Genomic DNA, 19,555 nt, shown 5'->3' on the forward strand with positions numbered 1-19,555 from the left:
GAACGACAGGCGCTCCCCTCCAATCACCCGGGAGAACGACAGGCGCTCCCCTTCCAATCACCCGGGAGAACGACAGGCGCTCCCCTTCCAATCATCCAGGAGAAGCAGACCAGTAGAAGAAGTTTGATTGAATCGTTTTTATTATGCTAGTATTGACTACAGTTGACGTCCACAGACACGTCATTTAGCCTTGCTGTGCTCTGGGACTGCTTTATCGTCATGCTGTCCTGGACTGACCCTTCACATTTTCACATATTATAGACCCTGACATGATAGATGGTTTAAGTGTGCTCCGCGCTCCGACTTGTTATTTTAGCCACAGACTGATCTGGGACCAGGCTACTGCTCCATAGGGCACAGACTGATCTGGGACCAGGCCACTGCTCCATACAGCACAGACTGATCTGGGACCAGGCCACTGCTCCATACAGCACAGACTGATCTGGGACCAGGCCACTGCTCCATACAGCACTGACTGATCTGGGACCAGGCCACTGCTCCATACAGCACAGACTGATCTGGGACCAGGCCACTGCTCCATACAGCACAGACTGATCTGGGACCAGGCCACCGCTCCATACAGCACAGACTGATCTGGGACCAGGCCACTGCTCCATACAGCACAGACTGATCTGGGACCAGGCCACCGCTCCATACAGCACAGACTGATCTGGGACCAGGCCACCGCTCCATACAGCACAGACTGATCTGGGACCAGCCCACTGCTCCATACAGCAGTGAGTGGCCAACAGCATGGTTCCACAGAAAGCTGTATGGAGTCAGACTAGCGAAGGAAGCACAGCTACAAACTGTGTGTGCTGTATGGTCCAGATGTCATGGTACGGTACTTTATACCATGACATTAGGGTTGGGCCTAATGCTGATTGGTTAAAACTTCATTCCAGGCGGTGTCTATTCCACAATTTACCACCGGTTAAATCTATGACGTTAAAATGCTTATTTACTCTGTTCCATCTGACTGCACCAATCCACTGTCTCATCAGCCCAGCCAGGCAATTTATAAACCCGATCTCCACTGTAAAAAGCATCAAGACATTATCTCCCACTTCTTTTTAACTAGCAATTGGTTTTCAACAGCGGAGATTTAATAAAACTTGCGGTCTGTCTCTCTGACATTTGCAACATTGTTTCAATATTGAAATTCCATCTCCAGCTGACCCATTGTAATGAAAGTGTAGAGGTCTGGACTCAGCCAGTCCAAGTCATGAATCCGCATGATTCTTATGGATATATACAAACAAATGTTAATATAAAAAGGGTCAAACGAAGTGCAGCTAGTTCGCAGTCTTTCCAGCTTTAGTTTGAAGTGATTGTGTTAGCTGTGTTTTTGGCTAGCTCCTCTGAACAACAGTGATTGTGTTAGCTGTGTTTTTGGCTAGCTCCTTTGAACAACAGTGTCCTGATGAGTGAGCACATTTTCCTTGCCAGGCGAAATCGCGCTTCTTTTGCTAATTCTTATGAATGTATCCAAATAACGGTCACTAGAAAACTACTTAAACAAGCATGCAAATACAGCTACTTTGCTGTTATCTGGCTACACTTTTTGATGTGACTAAGTTAGCCGTAGTTGGCTAGCTAGCAAGCAAAGGACAAGAATGTTGCCAGCCAGTATGGCAATAGAACATTGAGAACGAACGACTGTGTTGCATCCATAGATACAGAACAAAACGACTGGGTCGCGTCTCTGGTAACCGAACTGATAGAACGAACGACCAGCCAGCTTGGATAGTAACCCTAGATTTGTGTAAAGATGAAACGGTATGAATACATTTATCAAAATAAAGCTAATGAAAATGTCAATCGTTATTTGAATAGGTTGGTAACCTGTTGTATAAAAGTGATAATGCCTGAGAAGCCCGTGTTTGGAGGACATATTGGCACGGTTTGCCTCAACTTCGTCTCGGGCCTAACAACACCCGTGCCAATATGTCCTCCAAACACGGGTTTCTCAGGCATTATCACTTAACGGTGCAGGAGGCCAGACCTTTATTAACCATGGGGTGAGAAAGAGGGCTTCTCAGGCATTATCACTTAACGGTGCAGGAGGCCAGACCTTTATTAACCATGGGGTGAGAAAGAGGGCTGCTCAGTGGCTGGTTAAGCACGTATGTCTGTATGGTCTAAGGACAAGCTGTACGTAGCATTGGGCTGGTCTAAGGACCTACGGTAAGCCACTGTAGGGGGCGTCTGGATGTGTTGATGTTCAAGAAATAGCAAATATTTAGAGTTTTCAGAACAGTAACCTCTCGCTTACTAAAATGGCAGACATCCCAAACCTCTTATCAGGGAACATTCATTACAGCTGTGGGTCTGATATCTTTATTAACACAGAAAGATGTAGTTCTGTGAGTGGAGTCACCCTGCACTGCTAGTCCAACAGTCCTCTAGCCTGTCTCAGTACAACAGAAAGATAGCCTCTCTCTGGCCCCCTCTAGCCTGTCTCAGTACAACAGAAAGATAGCCTCTCTCTGGCCCCCTCTAGCCTGTCTCAGTACAACAGAAAGATAGTCTCTCTCTGGCCCCCTCTAGCCTGTCTCAGTACAACAGAAAGATAGCCTCTCTCTGGTGCCCCCTCTAGCCTGTCTCAGTACAACAGAAAGATAGTCTCTCTCTGGTGCCCTCTAGCCTGTCTCAGTACAACAGAAAGATAGTCTCTCTCTGGCCCCCTCTAGCCTGTCTCAGTACAACAGAAAGATAGCCTCTCTCTGGTGCCCTCTAGCCTGTCTCAGTACAACAGAAAGATAGCCTCTCTCTGGTGCCCTCTAGCCTGTCTCCAGTCCATGCTGCTAATCAAAGTAATGCTGTCAGGAAAACTGTTTAAGGAAAGTTTAGTTTTAGGAAACAAAAGATTGTTTAACAGTTAGAAATGAAAAGGTTTAACCGCAACAGATATCATATCAAAATAAATACCCTAGCTTAGTCATTTCTATATTATGCAAAGGTTGGTTTTATGTTTCGATTGGGAATCAGATTTCTGAAACTATGATGTGGGTGTCATTGTGGGGAGAGAAAGGGAAGAGAGGAGAGTCCTATAGTTGCTTCTGAAGCAGTTTCCCTGCATTGGAACTCAAGCTTCTGGCCTGCTTCACACAGTCTTTCTCACTGAGAAGAAGAGAACCAAGAAATGAAATAAATGGAGAGAAAAAAGGACAGAAAGAAGAAGAGGAAGACAGTAGTTATTGCAGGGAAAGTATCTGGCTGTAACTCCCTGTGAAGAGAACCTGATTAGACAGTGAAACACATTGGTGAGGTTAATTAGACAGACTAGACCTGATAAACACATTAGTGAGGTTAATTAGACAGACTAGACCTGATAAACACACTGGACTGAGGTTAATTAGACACACTAGACCTGATAAACACACTGGACTGAGGTTAATTAGACAGACTAGACCTGATAAACACACTGGACTGAGGTTAATTAGACAGACTAGATCTGATAAACACACTGGACTGAGGTTAATTAGACAGACTAGACCTGATAAACACACTGGACTGAGGTTTATTAGACACACTAGACCTGATAAACACACTGGACTGAGGTTAATTAGACAGACTAGACCTGATAAACACACTGGACTGAGGTTAATTAGACAGACTAGACCTGATAAACACATTAGTGAGGTTAATTAGACAGACTAGACCTGATAAACACACTGGACTGAGGTTAATTAGACAGACTAGACCTCATAAACACATTAGTGAGGTTAATTAGACAGACTAGACCTGATAAACACACTGGACTGAGACAGTTAATAAACACATTAGACAGACTAGACCTGGATAAACACATTAGTGAGGTTAATTAGACAGACTAGACCTGATAAACACACTGGACTGAGGTTAATTAGACAGACTAGACCTGATCTGGACTGAGGTTAATTAGACAGACTAGACCTGATAAACACATTGGTGAGGTTAATTAGACAGACTAGACCTCATAAACACACTGGACTGAGGTTAATTAGACAGACTAGACCTCATAAACACATTAGTGAGGTTAATTAGACAGACTAGACCTGATAAACACACTGGACTGAGGTTAATTAGACAGACTAGACCTCATAAACACATTAGTGAGGTTAATTAGACAGACTAGACCTGATAAACACACTGGACTGAGGTTAATTAGACAGACTAGACCTGATAAACACATTAGTGAGGTTAATTAGACAGACTAGACCTGATAAACACACTGGACTGAGGTTAATTAGACAGACTAGACCTCATAAACACATTAGTGAGGTTAATTAGACAGGACCTCATAAACACATTAGTGAGGTTAATTAGACAGACTAGACCTCATAAACCTGAGGTTAAAACACACTGATAAACACACTGACTGAGGTTTATTAGACAGACTAGACCTCATAAACACATTAGTGAGGTTAATTACAGACTAGACCTGATAAACACACTGGACTGAGGTTAATTAGACACACTAGACCTGATAAACACATTAGTGAGGTTAATTAGACAGACTAGACCTGATAAACACACTGGACTGAGGTTAATTAGACAGACTAGACCTCATAAACACATTAGTGAGGTTAATTAGACAGACTAGACCTCATAAACACATTAGTGAGGTTAATTAGACAGACTAGACCTCATAAACACATTAGTGAGGTTAATTAGACAGACTAGACCTGATAAACACACTGGACTGAGGTTAATTAGACAGACTAGACCTCATAAACACATTAGTGAGGTTAATTAGACAGACTAGACCTGATAAACACACTGGACTGAGGTTAATTAGACAGACTAGACCTCATAAACACATTAGTGAGGTTAATTAGACAGACTAGACCTCATAAACACATTAGTGAGGTTAATTAGACAGACTAGACCTCATAAACACATTAGTGAGGTTAATTAGACAGACTAGACCTGATAAACACACTGGTCTGAGGCTGTCAAGAGCTTTGTTTCAGTGGGATCTAAAACAGAACACAGCCAGAAAGCCTAATTCACTCAGGGCCGGTTTCTGGGACTCAGATAAAGACTGACAAAAAAGCATAAAAAGTAGATGAAGAATCCCAATGACAGAGCTGCTTTTAAGTCCTGGAAAGCAGTTCTGAATGCTTGGTAAACTCATGCGTCCTGTTCTAATCTACTGTGGAAGTGCGGTTTCTTGATGTGTATAGACAGGTTAGCTGACAACGTCTGGAAAACGATGCGCACACTTCCATGGGGCAGAGGTGTGTGTGGTGTTGTGATTCTGGATGGCCAGACAACTAGCAACAATGACAAGAAGCTGCCATGTGAGGAATCTTTGGAATCTTAGGTGGCTTGTTTCATCTTGTTCTTGATACATCTATGCTAAAATGGCCAAAATTTGCTAGCTAGCAAACAAACAACTGTAACGATGTATTTGAGGAACAAGTGTTCGTTGTGCAAATGTATTTATGTTTTTAACAAACATTGGCGGCGAAATAGTTTACATGTTGTCAACAATCTAAGCCAATCCTGTCTGTTTGGCACATGCATCTGTTTTGTTGCTAAACAACGAACCCATCTGTAGGCTCCGCCCTGGTCAAATTCCTAGTCAGACCCATAGTCACTTCCTGGTTTGCGTGGATATAGGAAGAAAAAATGGCGCAGATGAACAGGGCTGCCATGCTTCTAGCTCTCAGGAAACATTGCAGTATTTTTTATGTGTTATTTCTTACATTATTAGCCCAGATTTCTTTGTGTGTTATTACATACAGCCGGGAACAACTTTTGGATATCAGAGCGGTGGTAAATCACCAGAATTACGACCAGGAATACAACTTTCCCAAATCGGATCCTTTGTTTGTACCCTCCAGGGCAATTGAACTGACTCCAAAACACCGCGGGTGGAAAAGAGGTACTCAGTGGAGACTTTTAGAAATTCTAGGGACAATAAGGCCTGCACGCACACCACCTACCGCTTCAGAGTATATTACTCGCTAATTATCGCTGAATAATAACGTAGACGAGCTCAGGGCGAGGATCTCCCTCCAGAGAGACATCAGGGATTGTAACACTCTGTTTCATGGAAACATGGCTCTCTCTGGATATACTGTCCGTACAGCCTGTTGGGTTCTCAGTTCATCATAAAGACAGGAATAAATATCTCTGGGAAGAAGGGCAGGGGTGTGTGATGGAAACATGGCTCTCTCTGGATATACTGTCCGTACAGCCTGTTGGGTTCTCAGTTCATCAGAAAGACAGGAATAAATATCTCTGGGAAGAAGGGCAGGGGTGTGTGTTTCATGATTAACTACTAATGGTGTGATTGAGTTAACATACAGAAACTCAAGTCCTGTTTTTCACCCTGCCTAGAATACCTCACAATCAAGTGCTGACCCTGTTACCTCAAGAGAATTCTCATCAGCTATAGCCACGGCCGTGGATATTCCCCCTCAAGCCGATACCACAACGGCCCTCAAAGAACTTCACTGGCACAGCCAGAAAAGGACTGCCCACCCCTCACAGCCTGGTTCCTCTCTAGGTTTCTTCCTAGGTTCTGGCCTTTCTAGGGAGTTTTTCCTAGCCACAGTGCTTCTACACCTGCATTGCTTGCTGTTTGGGGTTTTAGGCTGGGTTTCTGTACAGCACTTTGAGATATCAGCTGATGTAAGAAGGGCTTTATAAATACATTTGATTTGATTTGACTTTATGCAAACTGGAAAACACATATCCTGAGGCCGCATGCATTGTAGCTGAGGATTTTAACAAAGCAAATTTGAGGAAAGCGTTACCAAAGTTCTATCAACACATTGACTGTAGTACTCGTGCTGCTAAAACACTCGACCCCTGCTACTCCAACTTCCGGGATGCCTACAAGGTCCTCCCCCACCTTCCCTAAGGCAAATCTGATCACAACTCCATTTTGCTCCTCCCTTCCTATAGGCAGAAACTCAAAACAGGAAGTACCTGTGCTAAGGACTATTCAACGCTTGTCCGACCAATCGGAATCCATGCTTCAAGATAGTTTTGATCACGCAGACTGGGACATGTTCCGGGTAGCCTCTGAGAATAATATTGACGTATACACAGAATCGGTGAGTGAATTTATAAGGAAGTGTATTGGAGATGTTGTGACTATTAAAACCTAACCTAACCAGAAACAATGGACAGATGGCTGTATTCACGCAAAACATTGCATTTAACCATGACAAGGTGACTGGGATTATGGCAGAACACAAACAGTGGAGTTATTACCTCCGTAAGAATAGGCAAAACGTCAGTTTTGAGACAAAGTGGAGTCACAATTCAACGGCTCAGACACAAAACGTATGTGACAGTAGCTACAGACAATCACGGATTACAAAGGGAAAACCAGCCACATCGCGGACACCGACATCCTGCTTCCAGACAAGCTAAACACCTTCTTCACTCGCTTTGAGGATAACACAGTGCCACCAAAGCGGCCCGCTGCCAAGGACTGTGGGCTCTCCTTCTCCGTGGCCGACGTGAGTAAGACATTTAAGCGCGTTAAGCCTCACAAGGCTGCCGGCCCAGACGGCATCCCCAGCCGCATCCTCAGAGCATGCGCAGACCAGCTGGCTGGAGTGTTTATGGACATATTAGATATTTCCCTATCCCAGTCTGCTGTCCCCACTTACTTCAAGATGGGTACAGGAACAATGGTGGCCAAGAAAGCAAAGATAACTGAACTGAATGACTATCGCCCAGTAACACTCACTTCTGTCATCATGAAGTGCTTTGAGAGACTAGTCAAGGATCATATGACCTCTACCTTACCTGACACCCTAGACCCACAATTTGCATTCCACCCCAATAGATCCACAGATGATGCAATCGCCAACACACTGCCCTTTCCCATCTGGACAAGAGGAATACCTATATAAGAATGCTGTTTATTGTTTATTGACTACAGCTCAGCCTTTTAACACCATAGTACCCTCCAAGCTCATCATTAAGCTTGGGGCCCTGGGTCTGAACCCCTCCCTGAACCCCTCCCTGTGCAACGCCTCCACTTCGCTGATCCTCAACACTGGGGCCCCACAAGGACGCGTGCTCAGCCCTCTCCTGGACTTCCTGTTCACCCATGACTGCGTGGCCACGCACGCCTCCAACTCAATCATCAAGTTCGCAGACGACACCACAGTGGTAGGCTTGATTACCAACAACGACGAGAGCCTACAGGGAGGAGGTGAGGGCTCTGGGAGTGTGGTGTCAGGAAAATAACCTCACACTCAACGTCAACAAAACAAAGGAGATGATCGTGGACTTCAGGAAACAGCAGAGGGAGCACACCCCTATCCACATCAACGGGACAACAGTGGAAAGCTTCAAGTTCCTCGACGTACACATCACTGACAAAATGAAATGGTCTCCAGCGGGTGGTGCCCTCTGCCCAACTCATCACCGGGGGCAAACTACCTGCCCTCCAGGACACCTACAGCACCCGATGTCACAGGAAGGCCAAAAGGATCATAAAGGACATCAACCACCCGAGCCACTGCCTGTTCACCCCGCTATCATCCAGAAGGCGAGGTCAGTACAGGTGCATCAAAGCAGGGACCGAGAGACTGCTTCTATCAAGGCCATCAGACTGTTAAATAGCCATCACTAGCCTATTAGAGGCTGCTGCCCTATATACATAGACTTGTAATCACTGGCCACTTTAATAATGTAACACTAGTCACTTTAATAATGGTCACTTTAATAATGTTTACATATCTTGCATTACTCATCTCATATGTAAAACTGTATTCTATTCTTTTCTATTCTTAGTCTATGCTGCTAAGACATTGTTTGTCCAAATATTCATATATTCTAATTATTGCTAAAACACGTGTATGTGACAAATAAAATTATATTTGTTAAGTAAAAGGGGGGCATTTTGACTGCATAGAGCAGAGGTATTTCAACTGTTAAAAGGCGCTGAACGGTCAACCCGACGTCTCCATTGACCGTTCAGCGTTTCCGGTGATACGGGCTCTGCAGAAGTCAGGGCATTCATACTTATTGTGCTTCGCAGAGCAGTGCAGAGCTGTTGTCAAGGAAGTGAGTTTGTGTTTATACAGGACCTGCTGAACCAGCAGGACGTGCTGAACTACCATCAACCAGTCATGTCAATAAGGAGCTATATGGAGCCCTCCACATTGTTACAAAATTTGAGGCACACGGCGGTGTGGTACTGAGCTTAATTTGGCCTCCGAGTTCCTCCGGAGGCTCAGCAATTGAGTCACACATACGGCACAAACTCCCAACCACATTATCGGATCAAGCATAAATGGTCTCTTACTGTACGAGGTCTGGAGCCTGCTGGTTCTCTGTTCTACATGACAATGAATTACACCTGGTGTCCCAAGTCTAAACCAGTCCCTAAAAAACACAGTGGAACTGGCTTTGTGGTCCAGAGTTTAGTTTGAGGGGAATAGAGGTTGGAGAAAATGTTTGGTGACAGTTTGAAGGCATACTTTTCTTTCATGCTGCACAGGTGAGACTTGTGTAGGAGCATTAATTGAGAAGAGGTTTCTCTTTGTGGATTGTCTGACTCAGGTAGATTAACAAGAAGGATATTTATATGGAATAGTTCTACTTCGTGGGTTACATTACTGAACTGGTCAGATCTCCCCATTTGGATTAATTGGACTGAATAGTTTGGGGATATCTGACTTGGATTCAGTACTGAATTGAGCATTGACTTTCCTTGAAGAATACAGACTGATGGCTGTTCAAAGCATTTTGTTATATTTCATTTCTGTTGTTGAGCCTTACATTTGAGTTGAGTTGGGAGTTGGTTTGAATTTGTATGCCAACTGACTTGACTTGTGAACCAATTTGTGAAATGACATGCGTACCCTCCCTTGTTCTTGTATTAACGGAGTTGGGGTTAGTGCTTACCGACCGCAAGTGCTAGGGTAGTGTTAAGGTATTGTTTCCTCCTACCTGCTCTCCAGCTGTTTTACAGCCCCTCCCTCCTACCAACCTGTTTTACAGCCCCTCCCTCCTACCAACCTGTTTTACAGTCCCTCCCTCCTAACTACCTGTTTTACAGTCCCTCCCCCCTACCAACCTGTTTTACAGTCCCTCCCTCCTACCTACCTGTTTTACAGCCCCTCCCTCCTACCAACCTGTTTTACAGTCCCTCCCTCCTAACTACCTGTTTTACAGTCCCTCCCCCTACCAACCTGTTTTACAGTCCCTCCCTCCTACCTACCTGTTTTACAGTCCCTCCCCCTACCAACCTGTTTTACAGTCCCTCCCTCCTAACTACCTGTTTTATAGTCCCTCCCCCTACCAACCTGTTTTACAGTCCCTCCCTCCTAACTACCTGTTTTATAGTCCCCCTACCAACCTGTTTTAGCCCCTCCCTCCTACCTACCTGTTTTAACCCCTCCCTCCTACCTACCTGTTTTAGCCCCTCCCTCCTACCAACCTGTTTTACAGTCCCTCCCTCCTACCAACCTGTTTTAGCCCCTCCCTCCTACCAACCTGTTTTAGCCCCTCCCTCCTACCAACCTGTTTTACAGTCCCTCCCTCCTACCAACCTGTTTCAGCCCCTCCCTCCTACCAACCTGTTTTAGCCCCTCCCTCCTACCAACCTGTTTTAGCCCCTCCCTCCTACCAACCTGTTTTAGCCCCTCCCTCCTACCTACCTGTTTTAGCCCCTCCCTCCTACCTACCTGTTTTAGCCCCTCCCTCCTACCAACCTGTTTTACAGTCCCTCCCTCCTACCTACCTGTTTTAGCCCCTCCCTCCTACCAACCTGTTTTACAGTCCCTCCCTCCTACCTACCTGTTTTACAGTCCCTCCCTCCTACCAACCTGTTTTAGCCCCTCCCTCCTACCAACCTGTTTTAGCCCCTCCCTCCTACCAACCTGTTTTACAGCCCCTCCCTCCTACCAACCTGTTTTAGCCCCTCCCTCCTACCAACCTGTTTTAGCCCCTCCCTCCTACCAACCTGTTTTACAGCCCCTCCCTCCTACCAACCTGTTTTACAGCCCCTCCCTCCTACCAACCTGTTTTAGCCCCTCCTTCCTACCAACCTGTTTTACAGCCCCTCCCTCCTACCAACCTGTTTTAGCCCCTCCTTCCTACCAACCTGTTTTAGAGCCCCTCCCTCCTACCAACCTGTTTTAGCCCCTCCCTCCTACCAACCTGTTTTACAGTCCCTCCCTCCTACCAACCTGTTTTAGCCCCTCCCTCCTACCAACCTGTTTTACAGCCCCTCCCTCCTACCAACCTGTTTTACAGTCCCTCCCTCCTACCTACCTGTTTTACAGTCCCTCCCTCCTACCAACCTGTTTTACAGCCCCTCCCTCCTACCAACCTGTTTTAGCCCCTCCCTCCTACCAACCTGTTTTAGCCCCTCCCTCCTACCAACCTGTTTTACAGTCCCTCCCTCCTACCAACCTGTTTTACAGTCCCTCCCTCCTACCTACCTGTTTTAGCCCCTCCCTCCTACCAACCTGTTTTACAGTCCCTCCCTCCTACCAACCTGTTTTACAGTCCCTCCCTCCTACCAACCTGTTTTAGCCCCTCCCTCCTACCAACCTGTTTTAGCCCCTCCCTCCTACCAACCTGTTTTACAGTCCCTCCCTCCTACCAACCTGTTTTACAGTCCCTCCCTCCTAACTACCTGTTTTACAGTCCCTCCCCCTACCAACCTGTTTTACAGTCCCTCCCTCCTACCTACCTGTTTTATAGTCCCTCCCTCCTACCTACCTGTTTTATAGTCCCTCCCTCCTACCTACCTGTTTTATAGTCCCTCCCTCCTACCTACCTGTTTTATAGTCCCTCCCTCCCACCTACCTGTTTTATAGTCCCTCCCTCCCACCTACCTGTTTTATAGTCCCTCCCTCCCACCTACCTGTTTTATAGTCCCTCCCTCCCACCTACCTGTTTTATAGTCCCTCCCCCTACCTGTTTTATAGTCCCTCCCTCCTACCTACCTGTTTTACAGTCCCTCCCCCTACCTACCTGTTTTACAGTCCCTCCCCCTACCAACCTGTTTTACAGTCCCTCCCTCCTAACTACCTGTTTTACAGTCCCTCCCCCCTACCAACCTGTTTTACAGTCCCTCCCTCCTACCAACCTGTTTTACAGTCCCTCCCTCCTAACTACCTGTTTTACAGTCCCTCCCTCCTACCTACCTGTTTTACAGTCCCTCCCCCTACCTACCTGTTTTACAGTCCCTCCCCCCTACCAACCTGTTTTACAGTCCCTCCCTCCTACCTACCTGTTTTATAGTCCCTCCCTCCTACCTACCTGTTTTATAGTCCCTCCCTCCTAACTACCTGTTTTACAGTCCCTCCCCCTACCTACCTGTTTTACAGTCCCTCCCCCTACCAACCTGTTTTACAGTCCCTCCCTCCTACCTACCTGTTTTATAGTCCCTCCCTCCTACCTACCTGTTTTATAGTCCCTCCCTCCTACCTACCTGTTTTATAGTCCCTCCCTCCTACCTACCTGTTTTATAGTCCCTCCCTCCTACCTACCTGTTTTATAGTCCCTCCCTCCCACCTACCTGTTTTATAGTCCCTCCCTCCCACCTACCTGTTTTATAGTCCCTCCCTCCCTCCCACCTACCTGTTTTATAGTCCCTCCCTCCCACCTACCTGTTTTATAGTCCCTCCCCCTACCTGTTTTATAGTCCCTCCCCCTACCTACCTGTTTTATAGTCCTCCCTCCTACCTACCTGTTTTATAGTCCCTCCCTCCTACCTACCTGTTTTATAGTCCCTCCCTCCTACCTACCTGTTTTACAGTCCCTCCCTCCCTCCTACCTACCTGTTTTATAGTCCCTCCCTCCTACCTACCTGTTTTACAGTCCCTCCCTCCTACCTGCTCTCCAGCTGTTTTATAGTTCCAGCCATCTGATTAGTCTTCTCCTCCAGGCGACTGATGACCTCACTCTTCTGCTTGGCGCCCGCCTCCAAGTTCTGTGGAGACATATCAAACCAAGACCCTTTAGCTGTGTGTGTGCGCACGTGTGTTTAAAGCTTTTTGTCACGTCCACTAGTACAGTGAAATGTCTGTCTTGCTTGTACAACTACCAGTACCACTACTACTACCACCACCAGCACTACCACCACCACCACCAGCACTACTACGACCAGCACTACCACCACCACCACCACCACCACTACTACGACCAGCACTACCACCACCACCACCAGCACTACTACGACCAGCACTACTACTACCACTAGTACCACCACTACCACCACCACCACCACTACTACTACCACTCCTACTACCAGCACTACTACGACCAGCACTACCACCACCACTACTACCACAACCAGCACTAACAACACCACCACCACTACTACTACCACCACCACGACCAGCACTACCAACACCACCACCACCACCACCACTACTACTACCACGACTACCACCACCACCACTACCACGACTACCACCACCACCACTACTACTACTACTACCACCACCACGACTACTACCAGCACTACTACGACCAGCACTACTACCACCACCACCACCACTACTACTACCACCACCAGCACTACTACGACCAGCACTGCCACCACCACTACTAACACTATTACTACCAGCACTACTACTACCACTACTACTACTACTACCACCACTACCACCACCACCACAAGCACTACCACCACCAGCACTACTACTACTACTACTACCAGCACCACCACTACCACCAGCACCACCACTACTACTACCACTACTCCTACCAGCACTACCATTACTAAAACTACCAGCACTACCACTACCAGCACTACTACTAATACCACTACTAATAATACTACTACTGTGACTACAACTCCTACCAGCACTACTACTACCACTACTAATACTACCACCACTACTAATACTACCACTACTACTACCACCACCACTATCACTACTACCACTACTACCACCACCACTACTAATACTACCACTACTGTAACTACCACTACCACTACTACCACCACCACTACTACTACCACTACTACTACTACTACCACCACCACTACTAATACTACTGTAACTACCACCACTACTAATACTACTGTAACTACCACCACCACTACTAATACTACTGTAACTACCACCACCACTACTAATACTACTACTACCACCACCACTACTACTACCACTACTACTACTACTACCACCACCACTACTAATACTACTGTAACTACCACCACTACTAATACTACTGTAACTACCACCACCACTACTAATACTACTGTAACTACCACCACCACTACTAATACTACTGTAACTACCACCACCACTACTAATACTACTGTAACTACCACCACTACTAATACTACTGTAACTACCACCACCACTACTAATACTACTGTAACCACCACCACCACTACTAATACTACTGTAACTACCACCACCACTACTAATACTACTGTAACTACCACTACTACTAATACTACTGTAACTACCACCACCACTACTAATACTACTGTAACTACCACCACCACTACTAATACTACTGTAACTACCACCACCTCTACTAATACTACTGTAACTACCACCACCACTACTAATACTACTGTAACTACCACTACCACTACTACCACCACTACTAATACTACTGTAACTACCACCACCACTACTAATACTACTGTAACTACCACCACCACTACTAATACTACTGTAACTACCACCACCACTACTAATACTACTGTAACTACCACTACTACTAATACTACTGTAACTACCACCACCACTACTAATACTACTACTACTGTAACTACCACTACCACCACCACCACTAATACTACTACTACTGTAACTACCACTACCACCACCACTACTAATACTACTACTACTGTAACTACCACTACCACTACTACCACTACTACTACTACCACTACTACTACCACTACCACCACCACTACTAATACTACTGTAACTACCACCACCACTACTACCACTACTACTACTACCACTACCACCACCACTACTAATACTACTGTAACTACCACCACCACCACTAATACTACTACTACTGTAACTACCACTACCACCACCACTACTAATACTACTACTACTGTAACTACCACTACCACTACTACCACTACTACCACTACTACTACCACTACCACCACCACTACTAATACTACTACTACTGTAACTACCACTACCACTACTACCACCACTACTACTACTACCACTACTACTACCACTACCACCACCACTACTAATACTACTGTAACTACCACCACCACTACTAATACTACTGTAACTACCACTACCACTACCACCACCACTACTAATACTACTGTAACTACCACCACTACTGTTACTACAACACACTAAAGGAAAGTAGAACAAGAACACCAAAAATAGAAAGCAGAACAGGAGAAAGTAAGTCTGCTACCAGCACTACCACTACTACTACCACCACCACTACTAATACCACTACTACTAATACCACTACTACTGTAACTACCACTACCACCACCACCACTACTAATACCACTACTGTAACTACCACTACTACTACCACCACCACTACTAATACCACTACTACTGTAACTACCACTACCACTACTAATACCACTACTACTGTAACTACCACTACTACTACTACTACCACTACTACTACTACCACCACTACTATCACTACTACTGTAACTACCACTACCACTACTACCACCACCACTACTACTAATACTACTACTGTAACTACCACTACTACTACCACCACCACTACTATCACTACTACTGTAACTACCACTACCACTACTACCACCACCACTACTAATACTACTACTACTGTAACTACCACTACTACTACTACTACCACCACCACTACTATCACTACTACTGTAACTACCACTACCACTACTACCACCACCACTACTAATACTACCACTACTGTAACTACCACTACTACTACCACTACTAATACTACCACTACTACCACCACTACTAATACTACTACTACTACTGAAACTACCACTACTACTACTACTAATACTACTACTACTACTACCACCACTACTAATACTACTACTACTGTAACTACCACTACTACTACTACTACTACTACTACTACTACTACTACCACTACTACCACCACTACCACTACTAATACTACTACTACTGTAACTACCACTACTACTACTACTACCACCACTACTAATACTACTACTGTAACTACCACTACCACTACTACCACTACCACTACTAATACTACTACTACTGTAACTACCACCACTACTACTACTACCACCACTACTACTACTACTACTACTGTAACTACTACTACTACTACTATAACTACCACTACTACTACTACTACCACCACCACAACTAATACTACTACTACTGTAACTACCACTACCACCACCACTACTAATACCACTACTACTGTAACTACCACTACTACCACCACTACTACTAATACTACTACTACTGTAACTACCACTACTACTACCACCACTACTACTAATACTACTACTACTACTGTAACTACCACTACTACTACTACTACCACCACAACTAATACTACTGTAACTACCACTACTACTACTACTACTACCACCACAACTAATACTACTACTACTGTAACTACCACTACTACTACTACTACTACTACTACTACCACCACCACTACTACTATTACTACCACCACCACTACTAATACCACTACTACTGTAACTACCACTACTACCACCACCACTACTAATACTACTACTACTGTAACTACCACTACTACTACTACTACCACCACAACTAATACTACTAATACTACTACTACTGTAACTACCACTACTACTACCACCACTACTACTAATACTACTACTACTACTGTAACTACCACTACTACTACTACTACCACCACAACTAATACTACTGTAACTACCACTACTACTACTACTACTACTACCACCACAACTAATACTACTACTACTGTAACTACCACTACTACTACTACTACTACTACTACCACCACCACTACTACTATTACTACCACCACCACTACTAATACCACTACTACTGTAACTACCACTACTACCACCACCACTACTAATACTACTACTACTGTAACTACCACTACTACTACCACCACAACTAATACTACTACTACTACCACCACTACTACTAATACTACTACTACTGTAACTACCACTACCACCACTACTACCACCACCACTGCTAATACTACCACTACCACCACCACCACTATCTCTACTACGACCACCACTACTACTACTACCACTACCACAACTAATACTACTACTACTGTAACTACCACTACTACTACTACTACCACCACCACCACCACCACCACCACTACTACTACTATTACTACCACCACCACTACTAATACCACTACTACTGTAACTACCACTACCACTACTACCACCACCACTACTAATACTACTACTACTACTGTAACTACCACTACTACTACTACCACCACCACTACTAATACTACCACTACTACTACCACCACCACCACCATCTCTACTACGACCACCACTACTACTACCACTACCACAACTAATACTACTACTACTGTAACTACCACTACTACTACCACCAATACTATCACCACCACTACTACTACAGGGTCCCTTTATATCACTGGGATTATATCACTGGGAAATACACTATGATACTGGAGGGATAGAGGGGTCAAGTGAGATACTGGAGGGGTAGAGGGGTCAAGTCACTATGATACTGGAGGGGCAGAGGGGTCAAGTTAATATGATACTGGAGGGGTAGAGGAGTCAATTCACTATGATACTGGAGGGGCAGAGGAGTCAATTCACTATGATACTGGAGGGGAGAGGAGTCAAGTCACTATGATACCTGAGGGGTAGAGGGGTCATGTCACTATGATACTGGAGGGGTAGAGGGGTCAAGTCAATATGATACTGGAGGGGTAGAGGGGTCAAGTCACTATGATACTGGAGGGGCAGAGGGGTCAAGTCCCTGGGTCTCGACCCCGCCCTGTGCAACTGGGTACTGGACTTCCTGACGGGCCGCCCCCAGGTGGTGAGGGTAGGCAACAACATCTCCTCCCCGCTGATCCTCAACACTGGGGCCCCACAAGGGTGCGTTCTGAGCCCTCTCCTGTACTCCCTGTTCACCCACGACTGCGTGGCCATGCACGCCTCCAACTCAATCATCAAGTTTGCGGACGACACAACAGTGGTAGGCTTGATTACCAACAACGACGAGACGGCCTACAGGGAGGAGGTGAGGGCCCTCGGAGTGTGGTGTCAGGAAAATAACCTCACACTCAACGTCAACAAAACTAAGGAGATGATTGTGGACTTCAGGAAACAGCAGAGGGAACACCCCCATCCACATCGATGGAACAGTAGTGGAGAGGGTAGCAAGTTTTAAGTTCCTCGGCATACACATCACAGACAAACTGAATTGGTCCACTCACACAGACAGCATCGTGAGGAAGGCGCAGCAGCGCCTCTTCAACCTCAGGAGGCTGAAGAAATTCGGCTTGTCACCAAAAGCACTCACAAACTTCTACAGATGCACAATCGAGAGCATCCTGGCGGGCTGTATCACCGCCTGGTATGGCAACTGCACCGCCCTCAACCGTAAGGCTCTCCAGAGGGTAGTGAGGTCTGCACAACGCATCACCGGGGCAAACTACCTGCCCTCCAGGACACCTACACCACCCGATGCTACAGGAAGGCCATAAAGATCATCAAGGACATCAACCACCCGAGCCACTGCCTGTTCACCCCGCTGCCATCCAGAAGGCGAGGTCAGTACAGGTGCATCAAAGCTGGGACCGAGAGACTGAAAAACAGCTTCTATCTCAAGGCCATCAGACTGTTAAACAGCCACCACTAACATTGAGTGGCTACTGCCAACACACTGTCAATGTCACTGACTCTACTCCAGCCACTTTAATCATGGGAATCGATGGGAAATGATGTAAATATATCACTAGCCACTTTAAACAATGCTACCTTATATAATGTTACTTACCCTACATTGTTCATCTCATATGCATACGTTGATACTGTACTCTATATCATCGACTGCATCCTTATGTAATACATGTATCACTAGCCACTTTAACTATGCCACTTGGTTTACATACTTATCTCATATGTATATACTGTACCCGATATCATCTACTGTATCTTGCCTATGCTGCTCTGTACCATCACTCATTCATATATCCTTATGTACATATTCTTTATCCCCTTACACTGTGTATGACAGTAGTTTTTTTTTGGAATTGTTAGTTAGATTACTTGCTCGTTATTACTGCATTGTCGGAACTAGAAGCACAAGCATTTTGCTACACTCGCATTAACATCTGCTAACCATGTGTATGTGACAAATAAAATTTGATTTGATTTGATTTGAAGTCAATATGATACTGGAGGGGTAGAGGGGTCAAGTCAATATGATACTGGAGGGGTAGAGGGGTCAGGTCAATATGATACTGGAGGGGTAGAGGGGTCAAGGTCACTGATACTGGAGGGGTAGAGGAGTAAAGTCAATATGATACTGGAGGGGTCAAGTCACTATGACACTGGAGGGGCAGAGGAGTCAAGTCACTATGATACTGGAGGGGTAGAGGGGTCAAGTCACTA

General features: G+C 45.5%; 1 protein-coding gene across 1 annotated transcript in view; it reads right to left on the minus strand.

The window, feature by feature from the left end:
* Positions 1-609: 609 nt before the first annotated feature.
* Positions 610-19,555, minus strand: part of LOC112215174 (protein RUFY3-like) — a 51,051-nt gene continuing 32,105 nt past the window's right edge. Inside the window, 2 exon segments of the mRNA XM_042320207.1 lie at positions 610-3,123; positions 12,813-12,910. Coding sequence (XP_042176141.1) covers positions 3,051-3,123; positions 12,813-12,910 — 171 coding nt within the window. The 3' untranslated portion in view covers positions 610-3,050.

The sequence above is a fragment of the Oncorhynchus tshawytscha genome, linkage group LG04, assembly GCF_018296145.1.
Source record: "Oncorhynchus tshawytscha isolate Ot180627B linkage group LG04, Otsh_v2.0, whole genome shotgun sequence".
Lineage (NCBI taxonomy): Eukaryota > Metazoa > Chordata > Actinopteri > Salmoniformes > Salmonidae > Oncorhynchus > Oncorhynchus tshawytscha.